At 39.8% G+C, this 23,769-nt stretch overlaps 1 protein-coding gene across 13 annotated transcripts in view; it reads left to right on the top strand.

The window, feature by feature from the left end:
• Positions 1-595: 595 nt before the first annotated feature.
• DOCK3 (dedicator of cytokinesis 3) overlaps positions 596-23,769 on the top strand; it is a 226,823-nt gene continuing 203,649 nt past the window's right edge. For all 13 annotated transcript variants that reach the window (XM_049826987.1, XM_049826980.1, XM_049826986.1 and 10 more), the window contains exons 1-2: positions 596-973; positions 21,464-21,547. In XM_049826987.1, coding sequence (XP_049682944.1) covers positions 937-973; positions 21,464-21,547 — 121 coding nt within the window. In that variant the 5' untranslated portion in view covers positions 596-936. The remainder of the gene's footprint in view (positions 974-21,463; positions 21,548-23,769) is intronic.

The following is a 23,769-nucleotide window of genomic DNA, read 5'->3' as shown; positions in this document are numbered from 1 at the left end:
AGGGCCGACTTTAACCAGCAGCCGCGTTCGACTGGCGGCGGTGGTGGTGGTGGTGGTGGTGGTGTGGGGGGGTCGGGCTGCCCCCGTGTTTCTTACAAACCCCGCCGGCTCCCCGGGGCGGGCCCGCTCCGTGCCGCACCGCACTGCGCTGCGGGGCCGTGGCTGCAGGGCCGGCCGATCTCCTCGGCGCCGCACCGATCCGCTCACAGCCTGCGGGTTTGCCCCGCCGGGGTGGCGGAGGGAGGGAGGACGGACGCGGACACGGACGCGGACGCGGACACGGACACCGCGACCGCGGAGCGCTGCGGGCCCCGGCCGCGCCCGCGCGCTCCCCACCCCCCCCCCCCCCCACCCCCGGGCCACGCGCCGCCGCCCCCGCGCCTCGCGCCCGCGCGCGCCTCGTGCGGGGCGGGGGGGCGGTGCGAGCCGCGCATGCGCGCCGGGCTCCAGCGGGGGGTGGGGGGCGCGGCAGCCCGAGTCCTTCGGCTGTGGCGACGACGGTGCTGAGGGGAGCGGCGGCGGTGGTGGCGGCAGCGGCGGCGAGGAGGAGGAGGAGGAGGAGGAGGAGGAGGCTGGGGACCGCCGAGGTCCGCGGGGCCGCCGCGTCGGCAGGGCGGATAGCCCGCTGGGGCGGCGGGGCCGCGCAACGAGAGGCGCTGGGCCGGCGGCGAGCGCCCGCCGGGCGCTGAGGAGAGCGGCGGCTGTTGCTGCCTGGGCGGGGGGCGACCTCCCCCCCGCCCACCCCCCTCACCCGGCAGCGGCGAAGGGACCCTCAGCGCAGCCCCGGCCGGAGCGTGAGGCGGGGGCTGCCGGCGCGGCGGCCCCGCTGAGGCGGGGGTTGGGGGGGAAGGAGGAGAAGCCGCCCCCGCTCCATGAGCGGCGCTCGCCCGCCTCGCTCTGCCCAGGGGATCCGCGGCCGGCTGCCGCCGCAGCAGCATGTGGAGTCCGACCGAGGAGGAGAAATACGGCGTGGGTAGGTGCTGCCACATCCCCTCCCCCGCGCCCCTTCCTTCCCCCCCCCCCCCCGCGACTTTCCGCAGCGGCCGGACCCCGGGGGTTGGGGGGGGGGGGGGCGGCTACTTCCCTCTCCCCCGGCCGCCGCTGCCCGGCAGGTAGAGAGCGGGGTGGGGGGTGGGGGGGATGGCAAGGAGGGCAGGCGCTCCCGCCCCCCCCCCCCCCCCCCCCCTCCGCGGGGCCGTGGGTGGCTGCTGGAGGGGGGGCAGAGCGGGCAGCGGCTGTGCCTCTTGCCCGCCCGCTGCCTTCCCCTGCCCGCATAGCCCGGCACGCCGCGAAGGTGCCTGCGTGTGTTTTGGTGGGGGCTTATTGCCGTGAGTTTCTTTTTTTTTTCCGCCGCGGAGCAGCGGGCGGCAAGGAAAAAAGTAGAGTTTCGGGGCCCGCGCTCGCTTCCTGATGGCACACATAATCAGAAAACGAGTCGCTTAGCCCTTAATCTACTTAAGCGTGCGATTCCTTTTTCTCTCCGTTTTAATCTGTGGTTTGTGGTGATCTTGTTTATATGGAGTTTAGGGAAAGGGAACGGTTACGGTGCGATGTCATTAGGGGGCGTCGGTGATGCACCTGTTCGGAGCGATGGGCCCCCCCCCAGGAACGGGCATCTCCGTGCGAGGGAGAGAAAGGCTAAAACCCGGCCCTGGACTGGGCCGTGCTTTCTGGGCTGAAAATGGACGGCTTTGGGGACTACAAGGGCTTCGGCTGTTGATAATCTAGGGCTCCAGCGCTCGTGGTGCATTGCGTTTGTTAAAAACGACGCGCGCGTTTCTGTAAAGGCGTAGTATTGTTATTTTTCGTTGTTTGTGGTAAAGTGGATTTTGCTGTCATCTCGAACCGTGCGTGCTCTAACTCGAGAGGTCGTCATCGGTGGCTCTGTGTTTTGTGTTATTTTAGCGTACGGTATTTTCTGATAAGAGCAGAAGTGTTACGCCTAATGAAATGGAAGGAAGACACAGACTTCCTTTAACTTCATTTTTGCTTATTTTAATCTTTTTAAAAAACTGTTGACTTGTATAGTAGCAAAAGTAAGTAGTGTCTGCCCTGATTAGTTACCTAAATGCTTCATTAAATTTATAGTTATCAATTGTTCATGTTGATTTTGAAGTTCCACAGTGTGTAGCGATGATGAATTTCTGCAAATATTTAAAAAATATAAACAAACTTGCTGAAAAGATCTGTTAACCTGAACTGTTTAAGTGGGATTTTGACAGTTGACTTGACAGCAATTAAAAGCCTCAATGCCACTAATGTGTACAACGCATTTTGAGCATGTAGTCAACAAACAACAAAATGTATTGGTACCTTCTGCAACAAATGCTTTGCTTAGTACGTTCCACATATCTTCATAAAGAATAGAAGTAGTAAGGAATTCACTTTTGTTTAAAAAAAAAAAATCAAATACAGTGTGTTAGATGAGAACTTGTAAGTGCAGGGAAGTACACACAAGTGGCATAAAATAACAGAAGAAAGCCTTTACTTAAAATACCGTTGCAATGTTTGTCAATCACTGCAAGCATATAAAGTTAACAAGCTTTGTTACGTCTCAGGTGGTTGTTCAGAGAACATGAAGTATCCAGACTTGCTCATACCTTAACTGTTGGTGAAAGACCACCTCTGTTGTACTAAACTTACTGGTATAATTGTAATAGGTGCTTCAGAAAAAAATACCTAATTTTTCAAGTCTTGTTGGTTTTCCTGTGTTCTGTTTATGTAGTTGTTTTTCTTTGCTGTGTTGCAGGGTTTGATATTCAGAGCTTTGTTTGTTTATGTTTGTCCCGTGTTCTCAAATAAGAAAATGTGTATGCTACCTTAATCGAAAAGTAGGTGAACTAATTTTTTTTAATGCAAACTTATGGGAGGAAAAGATAGGAAATCTGCATTCAGGTTGTAAACAAGTCTAGAAGAGGCATCCGGAAGAGAGAGTAGTGAATGAAGACAAGTGTTATTTCAATGAATATTCTGTAGTCTTAAGAATATTCCTGTGATGTTGATTTTTCTTTTTCAGACAACACACATGTAGGTAGGTCTGAGGTAATGGCTAAGTCACAAGAATTTTGGTGATCTTTAAGCAAGTATTTTTTTATTCTTGGCTAGCTTTAATTACTTTTCCTGTAACTGAAATTAGTTGATAATCCTCCAGAGAGGGAGAATAGGTGAAAAATGCTGCTTGTGTCTGGAGTTCAGTTACTGTAAGTGGGGAGGAGAGTACTAGTTTTTTGAAAGTAGATCTGTCATTGCTTGCTGGAGTGGTCATTTTTGTGCTTTTTGGAGAAACTAGCCTATAGAAGATGTAGACCTAAGGTTTTACTGTTAGGAGGTGCACTAGCAAAAAAAAAAGTGCGTGGGGGGGGAAGATGGTGTGGTGGTTGGTTGTTGGTTTTTTTTTTTTTTTTTCCTGATGTAAATTATCCTGATTTCACAAAATAATATGGGCAAAAATAATTTTCTTGACATGTGTTACTGGTATGAGGTTATGTCTTGGGCTTTAGTAGTTTGTTTTTATTTTGACCACTGTCTATCCAAAAAAACCCAGTGTTTCTCCGTGCTCTTGTTAAACCATGAAAAGTTTTTGATCTGCCTGTGGATTGAGGCAGTAGACTTTATGTCCCTGTGATGTAAGTTGGGTGGGGAAAAAATTTGGTTATTTGTACAACTGGAATACCACAAAGAGCTTTCTGGTAAAATAGAAAGGTATGTCTGGGCATCCAGGCCCACACATACCTGCTTGTGTGTATCAAGGGAAGTGAAAGTATCGTAAAGTAGTTAATTCTGATGCTGTTCTCTTTGTTGAAAGGGAATTGTGATCTGTGTCATCTTCTTATCTAGGTATTTGGCTCAGAGATAATTTATAGAAACCGTTCCTTCAGAAAGACACCACGTTCCCTCTCTCAACATGTGGGCATAGAAGGGCTTTGTATTCTGCGTTGGCTTTCAAAGAGTTTGAGACAAAGACATTTCCTACATGCTTGCTGAAGCCCCTTTACAGATACCCCTTTACAGCTACACAGACTCTTTACTGCAAGAGAACATGTTAAATTTACTGATATGAACGTCAGTGGCTTTTTGGTGTTTCTGAAGTTCTCTTTGCCTGTCTAGCTGCAATTAAAAGAAGTTTTCAGGGCTTACAGTTGTAGAATGGTATTGTATCGCCCAATTCTCATGCAAGTCATTGTATACTGCTGCAACAAAGATATTAAAAGATTGCTCAGGATATTTCTAAATAAATAATTACATTAAACACTCCCCTAACAACACTGAATTTCTTTCTTGATTGTATTTCTCAGCTACTATAGCAACTACCTGGGAGCTGTTGTGAATAATTCCCTTCTGTTCTATTTAGAAATACTTATGTTCAGTGCCTTTACTCCTAACTACACTTTCAAAACTTTAGACTCACTGTTGAAAGGCAAACAATTCTTCCACAGATGCTGAAGATGACCAGTTCTGAAAACAATTAGTGAGATTTCTAAACTGATTATTGAAGATAACTAGCTCTCTGGCCCTCTAGTGTTTTAATATTTTTAAAGCAGTCTCTGGCTCTAAGAAAATATTTGTTAAAGTGATCTGATTAGTTAACATTAGTCTTCTAAAGCATGTATTAAATAATAATGAATTAAAAGAAAAAGCTAAGCTGAGAGAACTCTTCAGTAAATAACTGTTAATTAAAATTTGGCAAATGTGTGAGAGCTGATTATGTATTTCATTAGGCTGTCAGTTACTGCTGCTTTATTTTTGCGCAAGGAGCATGTTTAGGTGATTCTCAAGAAAGGGTTTTTTGTTTTTTTTCTTTTTAATATTGTTAATCCTGTACTTTGTATGACTGACCATATTAAATAAGTATGTATTATATGATGGAGAAGAAGGAAAACCTGCCTGCGTAAACAGCACCTGTTATTAGTTTATTCAAAGCATTAGTGTTAAAATCTGTTAATTGTTTCATTTAAAATGAATTCTTATCTTTATTACTTAATTAGTAACAATGAAAAATAAATCCATAAGCACAAATACATATAAACTAATTTCCCTTGCTCTACTAAGAAAGGATGGAACATCATAATGTCCTAGTTACAGTTCTGTACTGCAGCTTCTGTTTTTTGATAAGTATCTTGATTTTTTGATCCCCACCCCCAGCCCACCATTACTAAACCTCGGGTTGCACATCTCCCAATCCGTATTTGCATTTGGAAAAACAGGACTGCAAAACTTAGAAAAAGTCTGCCTTCCCTCACCAAGTCTCTTGGCATACTACTCTGTTCTTACCTGTTTACATAGAAGGCAGCTGCTAAACGAAGGAGTGCTCTGAGTTGACTGATATTGCAGTTTGTCTGTATCACTGAAGCAGTTTGTTACAGGTTTAAAATGAAAAGTTTCAGAAAAGAAAATCCCTCCCCCAAATTAGGAAAAAAGTCCATCTTTGGTAAACTGGGGAGCAATATCAATCATTGCAACTGGGTTCTGCGTTATGGGACGTATGTTATATTTCATCTTCTCTTTTGTACCCTATTGCCAAAAACTATAATTGTCTGGCAGCAAGAGGGAGGTGACTAAGGATATTCCTCAGTGATCTGTCTTGGAACCGAAGCTATAAGGAGGGATGTACTTCTAAACCTTCTGTGCAATGCTGTTTTGGGAGGTGGTGGTAATAATACCTGTGGACTTGCTCGTTAGTCAGGAAAACTAGATGATCTGTGGATTGGGGTAATTTTTAGTTCCATTCAATATTTTGCCCCTGAGGGCCTCTTTTTACCCTTAAGACTTCAGAATGAATGAAGGAATTTGTCAGTCAGGGGTCATAGAGGAAATGTGTATCTGTTGCTTGACTGTGGGAGAAATGAATCACAACTTGAAATGTCTCTGGAAAAGAGCAGCTCCCAAGATGCACCTGATGGGAGACTTTCAGTATAGATAGGAAAGTTTAGTGAGATGTCATTTAATGTAGTGGGCAATTTTAGTTTCAGTCTAGTGTAAATCTGCATTTCTGCTGTTGCTGATATAACTTGGAGATTAAATATACTGTTTTGTGGGAAGAGATTAATACATTTTGGCTCATTTATCCTAGAAAAGACTAACCAAAAGACATTGTGGTTGCTCCTATGAATACCTGGTCTGCAGAGCTAGATGACAGTTAATCTATAAGATATTACTAGTTTGAGATCACCTAAATACCAGTTGTCCACAATTACTTTACAGTAGAAATTAGCCAAAACTTTCTAAATACAGGAGGAATGATGTTGAGAAACAGGTTTTCAAATTGCTTGCAAAGGCAAGGAATCAGATGTGTATGTTTAGCAGTTTATCGCGTGGTTTGTATGGGTATGTAGGTGTGATCTTAGAGTAACAAGTGATAGTATTGCAATATGGGTTTTAATTTCCAATGCTTTGATGGGTTTGAGAGCAATTTTCTTCATTTATGTGTAGTTATGCCATATTATGTATAAAGTTGAGACCTTCAGGACTTCAGCTGCTTGCCAGTAGGGTGGGGGCAAAAGTGGTTCCTCTCTGACCTTATCCACAGTGCAGAACTAAGGGTGGAAATCTTTAAGTGTTCTTTTTGTCCTCACCTAACAATACCTCTCATCCAGTAATGAGCAACATTTTGTGATGAGAGTTGGCAGTCTCAGGAATACATTTCCTACAGATTTAATGAAAATTAGTGGCTGGGTGGGGAAGAACAAACTTACTAGAGTTCCTGTGGATAGTAGTGCAGATAAGCAGCTACTGACTTGCTGAAAAGAATGGATAATAAGGTTCTATCAGGACTCTTACTAATACAACTTTTTTGTTTGCTTGCTGGAGAATGTGAAGGGGAAGCTGTTATTGTGAGCATAGGAGTGAACTTGAGGTTGTTTTGTAGACAGGAGTGCTCAGGAACAGGACTGGTGATAAGAAAAGATTAAAAGTCTGATGGTACTGCATTCGGTTTGTCGTGGGACCATTGGTGAAATGGAGAGAATGTGAATATCCATTGGTAGGAACCTAGGCGTTTCATGTTTATTCAAGGAACAAGTTATTTTGCTTTCTTTTCTAATGCAGCAGATATCAATTACCATTAAAAACAGGGTATATGATAACATGACATGAATGCTCCTCCTTCTTGGAAAATCTAGGTGATTCTTTGGGTTTAAATTCATTGTCAAGGCTGTAGGTCAGGAAGGGAGATTCTTCAGAGTGAAATTAGTGAGGAAAATATAAAGTTGTTTCTCTTTTGAACAATTTAAGGCATAGAAAGTTAGCATATGAGTATGGGATGATGGTGCAGGTTGTGGTTTGCTGTTGTATGTAGGAAGAAGAGAGGAAAGTTGGTATTTTTTATTAATCCTTCTGAAGGTAGCTTTCTTAGTTTATGGTCAATGGCATAGCTCAGCTGGACTTGAGTCTCGCTGTCTTGCAAAGCCTTTCGTTTCAGCAATTCTGTACTTAAAAAGTCAGACTCCAATATAAACATCAGGGAAACGTGTAGAAACTGTTACCAGAACTTGCGATCTAGAAAATTCTCTACCACATATTTGGTAGCATTTAAGAGACCACAAAAAGGGGGTAATTGGGAATGAGGAAGGGTTCTTTGTCTTCATATGCACCATAACGTGTAGGTACACAAGCTTTTCTGATTAATATGTCAATTATTTGGAACGTAGCTCTTATATGGAACAGCTGTAAATACCTGATGACCTCCAACAACTAGTGTTATTGGTGGCCATGCACATTTCGTAGATCTGTTCTTTTGAGAAATAGGAGGTCTTTTCAGATATGGATGTGAAAACACTGGCCAAAGAATGGAAAGTCTCTGGAAGATTATTTAGCTGTTAAAGAACCTGATGCAACTTTTTCTCCTGCTTCAGAGAAATTTTTGTTAATTTATATAGTGAATTAAGTTTATTGTGTTCTTTTCTCAGCTGTGATATTCACCGAGGAAGAGGCTAAAGGAAGCATACAGTAGGATCTTGGTTCAAAACCAGTTGCATTTGTCAGCAGTCTTTCCACTGATTGTTTTTAAGTTATGAATCACCCTTAGTATCACTACATTTCACTCTTTTCTTTGTTCTGTTTCAAAATCTGTGCGCTCACTGAACCTCAAGGCAAAGAGGGGAAATATCTCGCTCAAGTGACTGATGTTAAAATCCAACCTTGATTCAGGTTTTTGCATGTCAAAGTGAACTTTATGATTTCTTCTGAGATCCTGAAAGCATCTCTTAAGGTTTTTTTAGCTGTAATTCCTTCCTCCTAGACATATTTTAGTGTTTGTTTAAGCAACGAGTCTTTAGTCAAACCTTACTGAAGGTATTAGGAAGACTGGTAGCTGTGGGATTGAGCAGACTAAGTGCTTTCCAGTATAGTTGTGAGGTGATTACTTATTACAAGGATAAGACTTCCCTCTTGTCCCACTTCAGCTCTTGACTACATTTTCTTTTCTTGAGTCTTTCTGGGTATTAAGCCTTAAGAAAAGCTTATGACAAGTGGTGCCAGCTAACTCTTGGTGATTAAAAGCAGGTCATTCTGCTTTCAGAAGTAAGCTGATACCAGTTACTCTCTGAAACAAAAATAAAGGCTTTTCTTTACTCTCTGAAACAAAAACAGAGGTTTGTCTAGACGTTACAAGGTAAGGAAGCTTATGCATTAAACACTTTTAGCGTTGGGAGTAGGTAGTTGGAGTGGTGAATTATTTTATTTTGTTTCTTCTGAATATAAGTCTGTGAGCTACCCAGCATGCTAGAATGTAGTTCAGTGTGCTTTGGCAGGTGGCTTACTGTTCCAGAAATCTCTTGTTTCTGTGTATTTGAACAGTAGGGGCCTCTCTCTTCCCTCTAAATGTGTTTATGGATGAGATGTTTATGCCAACTGTTAATTTAGTATACCTGCCCTTTCAGTCTTCTGATCTTGATAAATGAAGCCTTGCATACATGTCGGAGAAACCCAGAAGAACTGTTAAACAGAAGCCAATTGAAAGCAATACATAATTTCTTACAGGCCTGTTTGGGTATTGGGTTGCATACAGTCCTTTGTCTTGCTGGAGTGTGTGGTCTACTGGAACAAGTTGTAAAGGTAGCAGAAAACCTTTCATAGGAGAATATGGCAGCCAGTGTTAAATAGTCCCTGTAGGGAGCAGTATGTATGTTTCCAGTAACTGGGTCTGGATCTGGGAGGACAGGAGCAGATGTTTTTATTTCACCCATCTCTTCCTTTGTAGAGAAAAATGCCTATGGAAGTGTCTGCATAAAGTTGCCCGCTTCACCTAGGCAAATGTTCTCATTTATGTACGTTTATGTATATGTGGCTGTATTATATACAGGGACAGAGAGTGTAGGCACAAATGAGAAAGTGTCAGCCAGTGTGGAGTAAATAACCAAAAAATACATGGATTATTGTAAAAGAAGGTTATTGAAAACTGTGGTTCGAACTTTGATGTGTCTTTGTGTTTGTTCTCTCTCTCTAAATGCTCATAAGCTGAATGCTGGGCAACTCAATTTTCATAAACCAAAGAGGCAACAGTCTAGCTTCAGTGCATTTAGTGAAGCAGGATCAACATTTTTGTGAGATAATTTTGCCCTGACATCTGCTATTACATACTGTACAAAATGGTGCTGCATGCTACTTGTGCACCTGGCCTTGCCTGAAGAGGGTGAGTAGGTGAATCATCTACAGGTCTGTGTTTCTGTTTAAAGGTTATATTGACTGGCCGTTCCTCTGGCGATGACTTGTTAGGATGGGAAGAGCTGGTCCAGGGCACAGAAAGACCGGCTCTGTGAGCTGATGTGCTTGGGCCTGCTGTCTGCTGACCACGCAGCTAAGCATCCGCTTGGAACAGCTTGTGCTGCTGCTGTCAGTTGTACTTGTACTCCCTCATCGCTCTGTCACGCGCACAGTAATTTGCAGCTATCCGTCCTGCCTGCTTGCTGTTCTGTTTCAGCCTTTCTAAGTAGGTTGATCTGATTGGAATTACGAACAAAGTTGCTCTGCTGTGTTGGTGGTTTGTTGTTTATTTTTGGTTTTGTTTTTCTGATAAGTATTTGGTTACCTTTGTGGTCCATGCGTTTTAGCCCAAGGAAAGTTGCTTTTGAAGCATTGGTCTTGCAGAAACAGCTTCTCTTTTGTCTCTGGGGAAGTGGAGGTTGAAAATAGGCTTTTCTCTCTAACTTCCTTCATCACTGTAAGGCCCTAAACTGCAACTTCTGATCTTACCGATTTTTTCAACTCTGGAGTGACTATATTTCAGGTTGCTGTCACAAGACAGTATTCTTCTTTTAATAATGAAAAAAAATAAAATTATTTCAGCCAGAGCGGAAGATGCAATAAGAGAAAAAGAGGATTTTCCCAGTAGTTCCAGATGATGTTGATAGCATTAAACAATGTATGTTTGCTTAAGTCAAGATTAGATGAGGTAAAAATTCTTTAGGTCTCATGGAAAAAAAAAAAAATTTCAATTATGTCAGGCAAATATTTCTTTTTTTTTTTTTTGTATTTTAGTAGCAAATAGTTTACCAAAAGGTCAAAGTTCTTGTGTGGGGCTTGAAAGGTTTCTTAGCAGTCTTGTAAGCTGTCTTGAGATGTCCACAAAAAGTTTGTGTGTGGCAGAGAGTATAGGCTAAAATACAGAGTTTTCAACTAAGATGCAGGAGCTGGTGTACTGATAAATACGCTTCTACAAATCTGCCCTTCTCTTCCCTTCCTCCTCCTCACAGGAAATGCACAAACTGACCGTAAATGCCAAGGTAACTTCAGCATGTTATGAACTTATTTAGCAGTTAGACAGGAGGACTACAAGTCTTACGATGTAGTCAGTGTAAAATGGGATAGGATGTAAAATGCTGTGGGATGATACCTATGTTTTTGCATGTGTGAACATGAATCAGTGTTGCTCTCCTATAGCTAGCCGCATACCAGGCTGTGTTCCTGTGTAACTGGGATGTTGATGGAAGTTACCATTTCCTCCTTTGGGGAATCACTCCTGGGGCTGCATCTGGAGCACTGTATCTCACAGTACGAGGGCTGAGATGGTTGGGAAGCTGGGGGACACAACGAGAGAGGAGGGTCTTACGAGATCTAGGATGGTACAACCTATAGAAGGGGAGGATAAGAAGGGGTCTAGTTTGTGATTAGCTACTTTTAGGGAGTTAGGGAGAAGGTAGAGCCAGACACTTCTCAGAGTTGCACAGTGAAAAGAGGAACAGTGGTGGCAAATTACAGTATGGGACGTTGATTTCCTTAATGCATACGGTAAAGCACTGGAGCAGGTTGCCTGGAGAGGTGGTGCAATCTCCATCCTCCAGGACATTAAAAACTTGACTGGTTTCTTATTTCATTTTCTGGTGTTCAACAGTAAAGCATAGCTGTTTCTGGCTCACATTTGCGGTCTGTGGAATGCAGCAGTGCAAAACGGCTCCACGCTTCTCTGTGCAGACTGTGGCATGGTCAGTGTGTTTCTCCTCTTTGCAGGTTAGGTATTGGAAAGAGGGAAAAGGGTTTCAGAAACTGAAACAGCCTTTGTCTCTGCTTAAGAGGGGAGAGAAACAAACTGCTGCATTTACTTCCCACATAGAGGGAATGATGTATGGGTGAGGGACTTCTCTACTGCTAGAGTGGAAGTTGAATGAACTGATAGCTGATGGAATAGATTTACAGGAAGGGGATGAGTAGGATAGATGCCTGCAAAGGTAGCAGCTCAAAATCAGTTTCTTAATACAGCTAAGGCAGTGGACAGTGCTGTGGGCTTTTGGTCTGTTTCTTCAATTCTGCCTCAGTGCCACCAGGATGTGCAAAACTATTTTAAACAGCTCATGATTTTTGAGCCTAATCTCTATTTTTATCTTGGAGGGTAGGGGAAGGATGCTAGCAATAATTCACTTTGCTAGTGAATGATCACCTTTCTTCTCAGGCATCCGTTTCTTTTTTTACATGAATATTTTCATAGTGATGGTATGACTCAGTAGAAAGAGGCGGTGTTGCTAGGCAGCAGTTTGAGCGCTTTGCAGATGCCATGTGATGGCAGTAAGCTGCCTTGTAATAATCCATTGGTGGCAGTATTCCTGGCTGAGGTTCTGTATTGCACAAAGAAAGAAGCATCCCTGACAGGAGCAGATGCTGCCTAGCAACTGCCACTGCTCCCCGACCAGCCTGAAATACCTTCACTTAATTGTAGTGTAATTTTGGTAATATACAGAACCTTAAGTGTAACAGATGGCTTTCAATTCTGAAGTATATTTTTCTTCCTCAAGGTTTTGCATAAAAGTTCATAAAGACCATTAATAAGGTCAAAAAATTCTTTAGCCCTCTTTAAATCATGTCTTTTGTTTAATCCCTACTCTTCGATTGTAATGTTTGGATGGCTTTTAATCAGCTTTCGATAATCTTTTTTTTTTTTGTGTGTGTGTGTATTACATTAGTGCCTGGCAATTCCAATCAGATTAGAGCCCTGTTCTGTGTCATGTGTACCAGTATACTCCGCAAGAAATGCCCCTTTCTGTGAAAGCCTTGTGTTTTATTTGGGTGGTTGGTTTTTTTAGGGTGTAATTGGATATGTCCTCTCCTTCATACCTAAATTCTTCATATAGTCCATCTTGCTTAAACAGCAGAATGTTTTGGAAGTACTAGACCTGGTTTTCGTTCCCTGTTTTCTTTGTAAACACACTTGCTGAATGTGGCCTGAACTTGCAAATAAATTTGCATGTCACACATTAATTTCTGGCAGAGAATTGAAACCCTCACCCGTAATTAATCTTTTAAATACTTAGAAGGTATACTGTGAAGGTGAAAACATTCTTCTAGGTATTTGTAGAATAAAATGAAAATGTTTTCATTTTAATTTCCTTGTGGTTCTCCTCCCTTGTCAAATATCATCAGAGTCTAACTGTGCAATCTATGAAGCTGCCAGGTTTAATCAAGCAGTTCGACAAAAATTTAATCATATTGGCCTTTAATTTTGCTATTAAAAATGTGAGGGTTTTTTTCCTTCATCAACTATTTTTTGGTCTTCTAAATTATTAAACACACAATTTTCTGTTGTCAATAACTACTCCTTTTTGCTGGAAAAAGATTTGTAGTTCTGAGAGAGGGTCAGGCTGGAAGGTACGTGGTGGTTTGGAAAGCATTAATTCTTTGCTGCCTGTAGGCGTGATTGTGCAACACAGCTGCGCCACAAAAAGGTAAAGCTAAATCTTGACTCCTGGCTGTCTTTTCCTCTGTATGGTAACTTGTATCCATGGTGGTATATTTTCTTATGCAGTCATATTGCTGTGGCTTGGAGACTTTTCCCTGTCTGCCATATGCAAATACAAAGAATTAACACCTGTCACCCTTCTTGGAAAATAAATTATTAAGAAAAGGTAGGTTGCCAGATTCTTAAACAATAAATACTGTGGAATGGAAGAATAGAAATTCACTGTTCACACTTTTTATTTTAATACAGTTCACAGAGGGCTTTGGTGACGCAGGATCTGAACAACTAAAAAACGCCTTCAATATGATGCACAAGTGAAGCATGGAGTTCTGGGGTCATGTGGATGTTAAAAGTTGATGTGGTTCAAAAACATTTGGGTGGCTCTGTAGAAGAAAAAGTATAGAAAGTGCTATTAAATACATATATAAAATTAATACTAACAAAAGCTTCTACTTTAGGAAGTCCCAATCTACAGGTGGCTCAAGTTGGGGAAAGATACATACTTGCCATATTCTAATACCCTTCCTTCACCTCCTTGTTTTAGCCTCTTAGAGAAAAGGTATTGGATTTAGAGCCATCTTTGGTCTTGCCTACTACAGTGCCTCAAGTTACGTTACATGGAGCCGTTATTATCATCTGGGTATTACAGGGAAGAAATTAAAGTTCATCTCATTCAGCTGTTAAAACTAGTTTATACTGTTTTATACTAGACACTTTTAATGGATCAATTAAAAAAAACCCAAAACATTTTAAGGAAAGATACATCCTCATCATAACATTAATTTATCAGTCTGAAGTAATTACATTATTTTCTTAAAGATTAATCAGTATCAGTCAATCTTAGGCTCAGGGTTTGACTTATATTCCATGTTAACTAGTAATAGCAATAACTAGTAGTAGTTGAATACCAAGTTCTTTACAAGGACTGTGAAATTTAAGAGTTTGTTATATGTGTTTGCCCTAAGTAAACATGAACACCAGATTCGTAGCTGGTGTGATAGAGGTGTGAGTTTAAAATATGGTTACGTGTTATAAAGCATAAATTACACCATCAGAAAAATTCAGAACTTTGACATTTGTAGCACAGAACACAATTCAGTGTCTGCTCAGTGTGATTAAAAAATGGTATGGTATGGAGCTAAGTAATTTGAGTATAGAGCAACACAACTGCTGCTATGCTTCTCCTATACATTATCCTTGCCATTCCTTCTGAAATTAATTTGGTCGAAGATATACTTAGGGCGTGATCAATGCACAACCTGAGTAACTGCAAGTTGAGTCTAGTACAAAGCATTTATAAAAATTAAATGGCATACTTTAACCTGAAACACTTGTTCTGCTGGTGTAATTTAAAAATATTGCAAGTTACCAGAATTTTAGTAAGACAGATAATAATAATATTGAGTTGAGAACTGGAAAAAAAAGTCACAAAGGACAAGAAGGTTTGTCTTTTAAAGTCATGAGTAAACAGAGATATGTAAAAGTTTGCAAAATTATGAGTGTTAACAGTGGAAGGAGTTAAGGAATTTTTGTTTGTCTTGTTATGCAACTAAAAAAGACCCAGTGAAACTTAAAGAAAAAAAAAAAAGGCATGCTCACAGCTGATAATAAGAAATATTGTGGGGTTTTTTTCCCCAAAGTTAACCCATAGAGTTCATTAAATTTTGGCCTCACCAACATCTTAGGTTAAAGAAAAAAAAAAAAAAAAGGTGTTTTAGCATATTAGATCTGTTCTAGCAGCAATAATTTCTTTTGTGGAAGAGAAAAGATGAGAAATAATAATTTGAAAAAGCCTGACTTTATGATTAGAGAAACATAGTTTAGATTTGGAGAAGAAAAAGGGGACAATATGAACATGGAAACGTCTTGAACTGATTTTGTTTCTCAGCCTTCATTTAAATAAATACTTCCAATTTTCTTTGATACATCTTGGAAGGTGGGGAGGCAAAGGGCAGGAAAAGGGCTTTGTTTCATTATGAAAATAAATTATTATGGGCTGAACTGATATTTTATATTGTAAATAGAACACTATGCAATGTCAAAATATTTTTGTGGGCTTTCCTACAATGCCTTGAAATAGGTTGAAAAATTAGAAAGTATGTGAGAAGGCATATAGCTATGTCAGTTCATTGTGCTGCAAAGTATTTTTATGTATACGGTATGAAAAAATGATGTTTGAGTGGAATTAGCAGCTAGATGCTGCATGATCTTTATGTGGATGTATTGTGCTGGACAGCACTCTGGCATTTTCCTGTTCTTGTTTTGGGTTTTTCCACTGTTTGTGTAAAAAATGTGACACATTTTATTACTATGTTTATCGTGTAATTGACATAATTCATTTGAGAAGAAAAATGATCTGTGGAAGCATTGTGACCCAGGTGAGACTGGGTGGGGAAGTTGGGACATAAGCAATTGAATTAGAAGGAATTGCAAAAGGAAGATATATTTTAAATTATACCACAGCAAAAATGAAAACAGCTCTGTTATTTAGGTGGGCAGCAGAAAGTAATAATGACACACATGAAATCTAATTTAGCATTTCTCTAACTGTGAATTGTATTCTCTCTTTTTGCCATAATGGTGTTCAGATGAGGTCACAAATTGACAGATAGCAAGGGACAACAGAAGCTGAGCCTGTGATTCCATAATAACAGTATGAGAGATCATAACAGTCCAGCCACATACTCATCTCCTTCAGTGTCCTGCCCTTGACAGTGGCCAGTAGCAGGTGTTTACAGTATAGTAGCACAGCAAGATAATAATATGTGATGCTTTCCCAAGACTTAAGTGCTTTTTGGGTCAGGGACTTGATGAGCCTAAGGTGGTATGCATCCATTAATTTGCCCTATTTGGTTTTGAACTTGAATGATTTTTTTTTTCATTATTTTTTTTTTTAATCACCCACAGTGTCTTACGAGGAATTTCACAATTTATGCCCTATGTGGAAAAGTACTTTATTAAATAAAGTCCTGAACTCTTTTCTGCTGTTTCTTTTGACACTGCTCTGCTTTTTGTACTGGAAGGGATGATTAGCAGTTGTTCCCTGTTCACCTTCTCCATGCGACTTATCAATTATACTCTCTCCAACCCTTTCATCTGTCAGTCTTACTGGTAGAAGAGTCCTATCTTGGTTCATAATTAATCATATAAAAGCCCTTACGCAGTCCTTTGTATCTCTTGTCTCACTTCTTTCTACCTTTCCTTATGCTGTTCCGTCCTTTACGACAAAGGATATGTTTTTGACAAAGGGGAAAACTTGCACGGGGAGGGGTGGTTGTGAATTTTATACAGTACTGCAGGTAATGGTGTCTTCCCTTTTTTCCCAAAGATAGTATTCTGCTGTGATGTGGTGGTGAGAGGGGTGGTTCTTGACAGTGACTGACCATTGAGCTTATGACAAAACTCTGAGTAACATTCCAGGGTTTCGCTCAGTGTGGTAATAGCAAGGGGAGAGACAATCGTTTTGGATGTGAGATGAGGGTTGTTCATCCCTCATGAAACACCATGTAGATGAACTAAATGGTGTACGTCTGCCAGTTCTACTTGTGGTACTTAGGTCCATCTGCAACTGTTTATTACCCTGAATAGCTTGAGTGGCTTCACGAACTTTGTCACTTTTCTAAATGATCAGCTTTTCTGGGTCATTTAGAAACACTTTAAACAGAAGAGGCTCCAATGGACATCCCTTTAGAGCTTGCTGGTCAATCTGTCTTCACTAAGAAAACTGGCTACTTCTATTTCATTTCTCTTAGCTAGCTGTTTATCTGTGCAAATGCCTTCCCTCTCTATGACAGCCAAGCTCAGTTTCTGCAAGAGCTTTTGACAGGAGCTGTTTCAGAATAGATTTTGCAAAACCTACTGCATTGTATCAACTGGATCTTCTTTGTCCATATAACAAGCAGCTCCGTTAGATATCTAACACGTGAGGAATCAGTAAGCTATGCAAAGATGCGTTTACCCTTTCTTAAGATGTTTGTGTTTACCTGTGTACCCTTATTCTTTTGAAGCAGTTTCTCAAACTGCTGGTGGCTTACCATGCAGCTGCTTATGTTGTGTCAGGGCGTGTCCATAGGCAAGGAAAACACTTCTGAATCTGTCCTCTCCTGGGTCTTTGGCTTTCCAATTCCATCTGTTCTTAAATCTTATACCCCCCAGTTACTCTCAAACTGCAGCAAACAGTAGGAGAGGAAGTGCCTATGTGAACTAATTTGTGCCTTTCTCATTAATTACAGAGGTGCAGAGGGAAAGGTTTCTTTTGCTGTGGCCCACTTTGGTACACCAGTCAAGTACCACAGTTAAGGAACCTTTGACTTGGAGATAATGCCTGAAAGTGGTGCATGGTGCTTTTTCAGAACATTCCTCTTTGGCAGAATGTTGGGTTTAACTGCTGGCTGAAATTCTGTTTCGTGAGGGGGAGCTATGACCTTCTTACAAACCTGAATGATGTCAAGGGGTTTACTATCTGAAAATACATGTTAAATATTTCAGCAGTCTGTCCTGGAATCCAAGAGGGATCATTCAGGTCTGTTAACTGGTGGGTAAAAAGCTTTGCTGTATGCTTATTTTGATGATGCGTTACTTCTGGTAACCGTGTTATTCTGGTGACTGAGGGGACGCCTCTTGTAAGAAATGATGGAGAGTTGTTGATTGACGGACAGTTTGTAGATGATCATATGCTGTAAAGAATTTCTCTGTGGGAAGGGCAGAAGTCAGTTATTGGAGTCCTCTCTGTAAATTATGTTCTCTAGAATGGTTAAATTATTCCGTATTTCCCATATACATTTGTGTTCATATTTTTTCAAATAATACTGCCAAGAAGAATTGCGTACCTAAAAGTGACTTCATAAATAAGATTGTGTTGCATAGTGCATTTTTAGCTTAACAAATGAGTAACATCCATAACTTTGGAAGTAACCTTTAGAATCATATATCAGACTATAAAATAGCCTCAAATTTCAGGAATTCTGTTATAATCAGTAGCTATTTTTACCATTCTTTTTTTTTTTTCTCAGAGATGTTAAATTGTGTTCTTGTTAAACAGTTTTAATAAGATACGGTTTGATGTCTTGGGTCAGTTTATCTGGGTTCTTTAATTTTTTCCTAACTTTCATTTAGTGTGGCTGGAAAGTCAACAACTCTTGAGATTTGGCTCTCTTATTTCAGAAATAGCCATATTGCTATTCACGTACCCTATTGATTATTAACATTGTCAAACAGAAGAGACTTACATAATTTATTGATGACTACAGATTTATCGATGAAGGAATTAGATTTCATGCTGCTGTATTAAGAACAAGGAATGATAGATGGATGTTATTTTTGTATGAGAACTTATTTTCTAATTGAGAATGATCATACCGATTGTATCTACAGCTGATGGGATCAATTAATTTCTGTTCTGTGATTTTGTTTATTTATTCTTTTTTGATTCAAGTAGACCTAAGAAAAGAGCGTTGGCTATCTTATTAATAGACTACTTTGAATTCTAAAGGGCTGATTACATATTGATGCCATAGAGTCCTTATATCAGATTTTCTTTGTGTGACCAGTAGAATCCTTTATAAATGGACATTTTGCATCTATGAACTAACAGATCTATTAGAATTACTTCTTGTAAGCCTAAATATATTAAAGTCATTATTCTTGGGCATATTTTTAAAATTTATTATATCAGCAGTTGAAAAAACCAGCACTTTCTTTTCCTGCTACTTTTCCTTTACCTTTCATTCCAAGCTCACTTTTGTCGTTGCATAATAGGCAAGTATCTGATGACCAAAGAACTAGTAGTTGCATCAAATCCAGTTTCTTTCCTGGTTGCATCCTTTATTCAGTAGTTTTCATATACTAAATAATTGTCACTGGAAGCCAGCTGTTGTTTGCTAATTCAAAACTTCTAATGCAATGTTAACATGCAATAATATTTTTCAGACTATTACTTGTTGGACTCAGCTGAGTAAGACCAGTCAGTCATTAATCTCTCTACAATTCAAATTACTCTTTTGTCTACAACCACTAATACCCGTGTGTCCTGTGACTGGTGTCTCTGTGTCATGATAATCTTGGCACATTCAGAGAAGTTGAAAGTGGCTTGGAAATTGGATTTAATATTATCATGTGTATATTAATTTTTTTAAATAACTGTGTATCTAGAATTACTCTCACAAATGAATGTATCTTGTTACTGTGTTACCATTTCTGCATTTTTCTGGTGTTTTCAATAGTAGCTTTTCACCCAGGATTTTCGGAATACTGTGGTTTTGAGACATATTTGAATTTTTTAGTATTTTGTTGATCTGAACAGAAAAGTAGTGTTATTTTAATCTAGGACTGTGTTTTGCAAAACAACTTAAAAATAAAAGATGTTTGTACCTTCTTGTTTTGGTAAAATTGCCTATTAGAAAAAAAATTTTCTGTATTTAAAGAGTACTGCTATCTAAAATACTGGAGGGGCAAGGAGAAGGCATTAGAGGTTTGATTGTGGCCTGCCAGTTAAATGTTTGGTAATTGTCAGTGTTCCTGTGCTTTGGGAGAAGCGTTAAGTAGTTTTTCTTTGGTTAAAATGCATATTTATGATTTCTTCCTGGGTGAAGAATGAATCCAGAGTGCTGACAAGCTTAGTGTTTTTCTTGCATTATGTTGTGTGCATTACTCCAGTCTGGAGCCAATTGTTACGTTCCTCCTGTCTCTGATGTAAACAAGAATTTAAAACCTCTTTTAACTGGTGGTGACTTCTGCTGGGCTGGACAAGCTGAGAGAATAGTTTAGGTTTGTTGATGGAATCCCTAGTTTTTTCCTCTTTAATTAATCACTGCATTGATTCTCACTGTGGAAGAGCAAATACTTGATGCTGTGTGGTTCTTTTCAGATTTTGATTCAAATTCTTTCTCATATTGGTCTCATCTGTGTGGCTGTTTACCTGGTGTATGTAGTTCTTTATTGCCCATTCCCTTTATGAAATCTGCGTATACCGTTGAAACCGTATTTTGTTTTGGTAGAAGCTTTGTCTATGCTTTTCTCATTATTCCTTGGAAATTCAGGGTTCAAGAGACATATGTTGCGGTAGATGGTGCAGATGATAGTTTCCATGGTGTTCTTCCCTGGACTTCAGACTTTCTGGTTAACTGCTTTAATCTCTGCACAGAGAGGCTTTAGTCATAAGGGATTCAGTGGCTTTGACATAAAAAGATGTTCAGGGAGGAGATGAAATGCAGCAGCTCCATCACATGGGACATCTCAACCATAGCTTGAGTGTTTGCATTTAAAGGGGAGTGTTCTCTTAAATTGGAAAACAGGATGATGCCCACTGGAGGTCACTATTTCAACTCATGGAATTCCACTTGTAGTGCTCCAGTGTGTGCGAAGGTGATATATAGGGCGTACTCTGTGGCTGAGCATGTATTTACTTAGAACAAGGTACTTGAATGATTAAATTAAATCTGTGCCTGAGGGAGTTTTTAAATGCTGATGAACAGGCATTAATGGGACTGGGGAGTGGGGGTGAGGGGAGCAGACTTTATTTACAGTTCATCCTTTGTTTTGACATGTCATGTTTCAGATAACTACCCATGTCCCTATTGTATTTTGATAAATATGGTTAAAGAATATATCATTATACACTATGGTGATTTTTAATTTTATTTTTTTTTAAATTGAGGTTTATTTAGTAATTTTTTTATTGTATTTGTATTTTCGGAAGCATTATGATGGGTTCTTATTTTCCATGGTTAATGAAAACTAAAGATACCTAGAAAAATATTTAAGATGTATGTCATGTTAGTTAATGCTTATGAAAAGTACAGATTCTTATGTATTCTTTTATATATCTACTTAAATATAATAATGTATGGTAATACAGGATTTTTGCAGTGTATTAGTTGCACAGATGGTACCTGAAATAGTTTCAACTTGAAAGTAATTTCTGCAGCTGACTTCCTATTATAGTCTTTGCAGTTAGGACTGCCTGTACCATTGATGGATTGTGTAGTAGAGTAAGAATTGTGAGACAAGGAAATGTTTGTATGCAATATGAATCAGGGGCTGGTGATTAAAGTGATTACAAGCCTTACTTAATTTAAAAATCTTTTAAAAAGCACAGCTTTTATGTTACTGCTAAGCTTAATTTCTGATAAGGGCCGAAATAAAGTATCTGATGAGGAAAAGTTGGCGACAGTTTTTCTGGGCAGCTATGTAATAGCTATTTTTATGTAAGGAGTGAGCTAAAGTGCTATGCTTAGAAGAAAAATTCACACAAAGATTCAACTCTCATATGTGTGTCTCTCTCTCTTTTTCCCCACCCTCTAGTGATATGCAGCTTCCGAGGAGCTGTACCGCAAGGCTTGGTCCTGGAACTAGGTGAAACTGTCCAGATCCTAGAGAAATGTGAAGGTAAGTGTGATGTCCAGGAAGGAATCCCATTTTCTATATAAGTATATACAAATATCTTATTCTACCAGATTTTAATAAGTTGTTTGGAAATCATGTTGCATCAAATCAAAGCACTTGAATAAAACCTAACCTGACCCACTTTCCGTAGGGAAGGCTGAGTGCTGTTGGCACTAATCCAGTCTGATAGGGGGTCAGTGTGTTTTAAGTTAACCATCTGTCCAGAAAATCTTGAACCCTGACCTGATTGTTGTATTGTAATTGGGTCTTACAGTGAATTTTCATCATGTAAAGTACATAATCACTATCTTTGTTTTTACTATATTTTCTTAGTGTTACCGTTATGCATTTCAATTAAGTATATCAGTGTTTATTATTTAGAAACATCTGAACACATGAAAGATATTAGTTATGAGATCGATTAGCAAATCATTTTGGAGCAATACTGGAAAAAATGTAAAGAGTATGGGTTTAGGGGGGACTGCCTTGCATTTATATTAATGTGGTTTTTTGTACCTAGAGGAAAATGACATTGTAAATGTTATAACTATAGTTCTTTCTTATGTGGCTGGAGATGTTTTTGTGTGAAAAAATTGAATGTCCTAATGCTCTGCTTTATTCGTGTGAATAGTGTGTTTGAAGTTGTTGTGTTTAAAAGGAGAATGATTTTTATCCTAATATTCAGAGTAAGCAGGTGGTGTAAAACATGTCTATTGAGAAACAGGTTGACAAGATGCAGTATGAGAACATGTTTTGCTGTAGTCTGAGGTGGAAAAGTGTAACCTTAATCCTGAAGTGTTAAAAGAAATTCAAAACCAGATCCACAAATTTGAATTCCAAATTAGCATTCCACAAAGTTGTAGGTTTATTTTTGTGTTTGTTCAGTTTACAGCCATTTTTCATCTCCAGTGTTAACGTTGCTACACAAACCTTCTGCATGCTTGTCAGAAGACTGCTTTTCTTCTCTCATGCCTAGAACAGTCTTTTGCTCTTGATGCTTTTTCTTGTAGTCAGGTGTTTTGTTTGTTTACCTACTGACTTAACTCTTTATGAAGAAGTGACCTCTTACATACTATTTTTTCTAGGAAAGTAGTAGCTGCTTCACCTACACTTGTAAAAAATATTCTGTTGAATGAGAGTTTTGCAGTGCAATAGTGATGTTTCATCCATGAAGCAGGACGTTGTAAACAATAACTGTAGTATTATACCTGCAAGTGATAATTTAAAAAAAACACCCAAACATGTGGTGAAATGGGCTAAGCTTTACTCGAGCACTGAGTGTTGATTGTAGTCATTCTATCAGGTCTCGTGAATTAGAATATGGTGTAAGCTCAGGAAAAATTTATTACTTTGCATGGGATGGTGTAACTCTAAGATAAAACAGTGTATATTGGTGAAAGCAGTCATGATATTTTCAAATTATTTCTGGTAATCAAGGAAACTTTCAAAACTCTGGGAAATATAAGCATGATCTTAAAGGAGCATAATCCAATGTCTCTTTACAGTGTTATAATAATTAGGCTCTGTATATTTCCTTTACCAGTAGTTTTGAGGATGATTCCTCAAAGGCAATTCATGCCAGTCTTCAAATTGCTGAGAAAGGAGGCCCTCAGACAAAGTGTTTTCCTGGGTGGAAGGAGGTGTGTACAGATGGTTTTTTTGTTTTGTTTTTTTAAGCCCTTTATCGTGTCATTTTGGTTGAGGTGTCTTTGCCATGGACTTTACATATATAAAAACATACATTAATTTTGATAATAACATCTGGAACTCCACAATATGAAACTCTTCTGAATATTCAGATGGTCTGTGCTGCAGCTCTTGCATGTGTGAATTATGCAAAAAAGCACACTAATGTGCAAAGTAGGTTCTTAAAAAAAAGTAGTCATTGGTTAATCATTCTTATCTAAGTGGTTGTTTAACATGGTCCTTGGTTTGCTTTGCAAATTTAGAATGAAACATACCTCATCTTCCCCTTTGCATTATTTGCTGGGGATTCTTTTGTCCAGACAAACTGGATAAATTAATGTTAATCCATGCAAATAAGGGTCACTACTGTGGCAGTCAACAGAAGATCCATTGCTGTTTCAGCTTCACTTCTTAGAATAGTTTGTGCATAATTCTCTACAGTGGGGACTTTGCTGTCAGGATTAGAAGGATTCCCATACACGCAAACCTTCTAGTGACATGAAGAATGATTTCAGAGACTCACTGAAGGATTCAAGGCT

This window comes from Accipiter gentilis, chromosome 23, assembly GCF_929443795.1.
Source record: "Accipiter gentilis chromosome 23, bAccGen1.1, whole genome shotgun sequence".
NCBI lineage: Eukaryota > Metazoa > Chordata > Aves > Accipitriformes > Accipitridae > Astur > Astur gentilis.
This window is presented reverse-complemented; position numbering and strand designations above follow the sequence as displayed.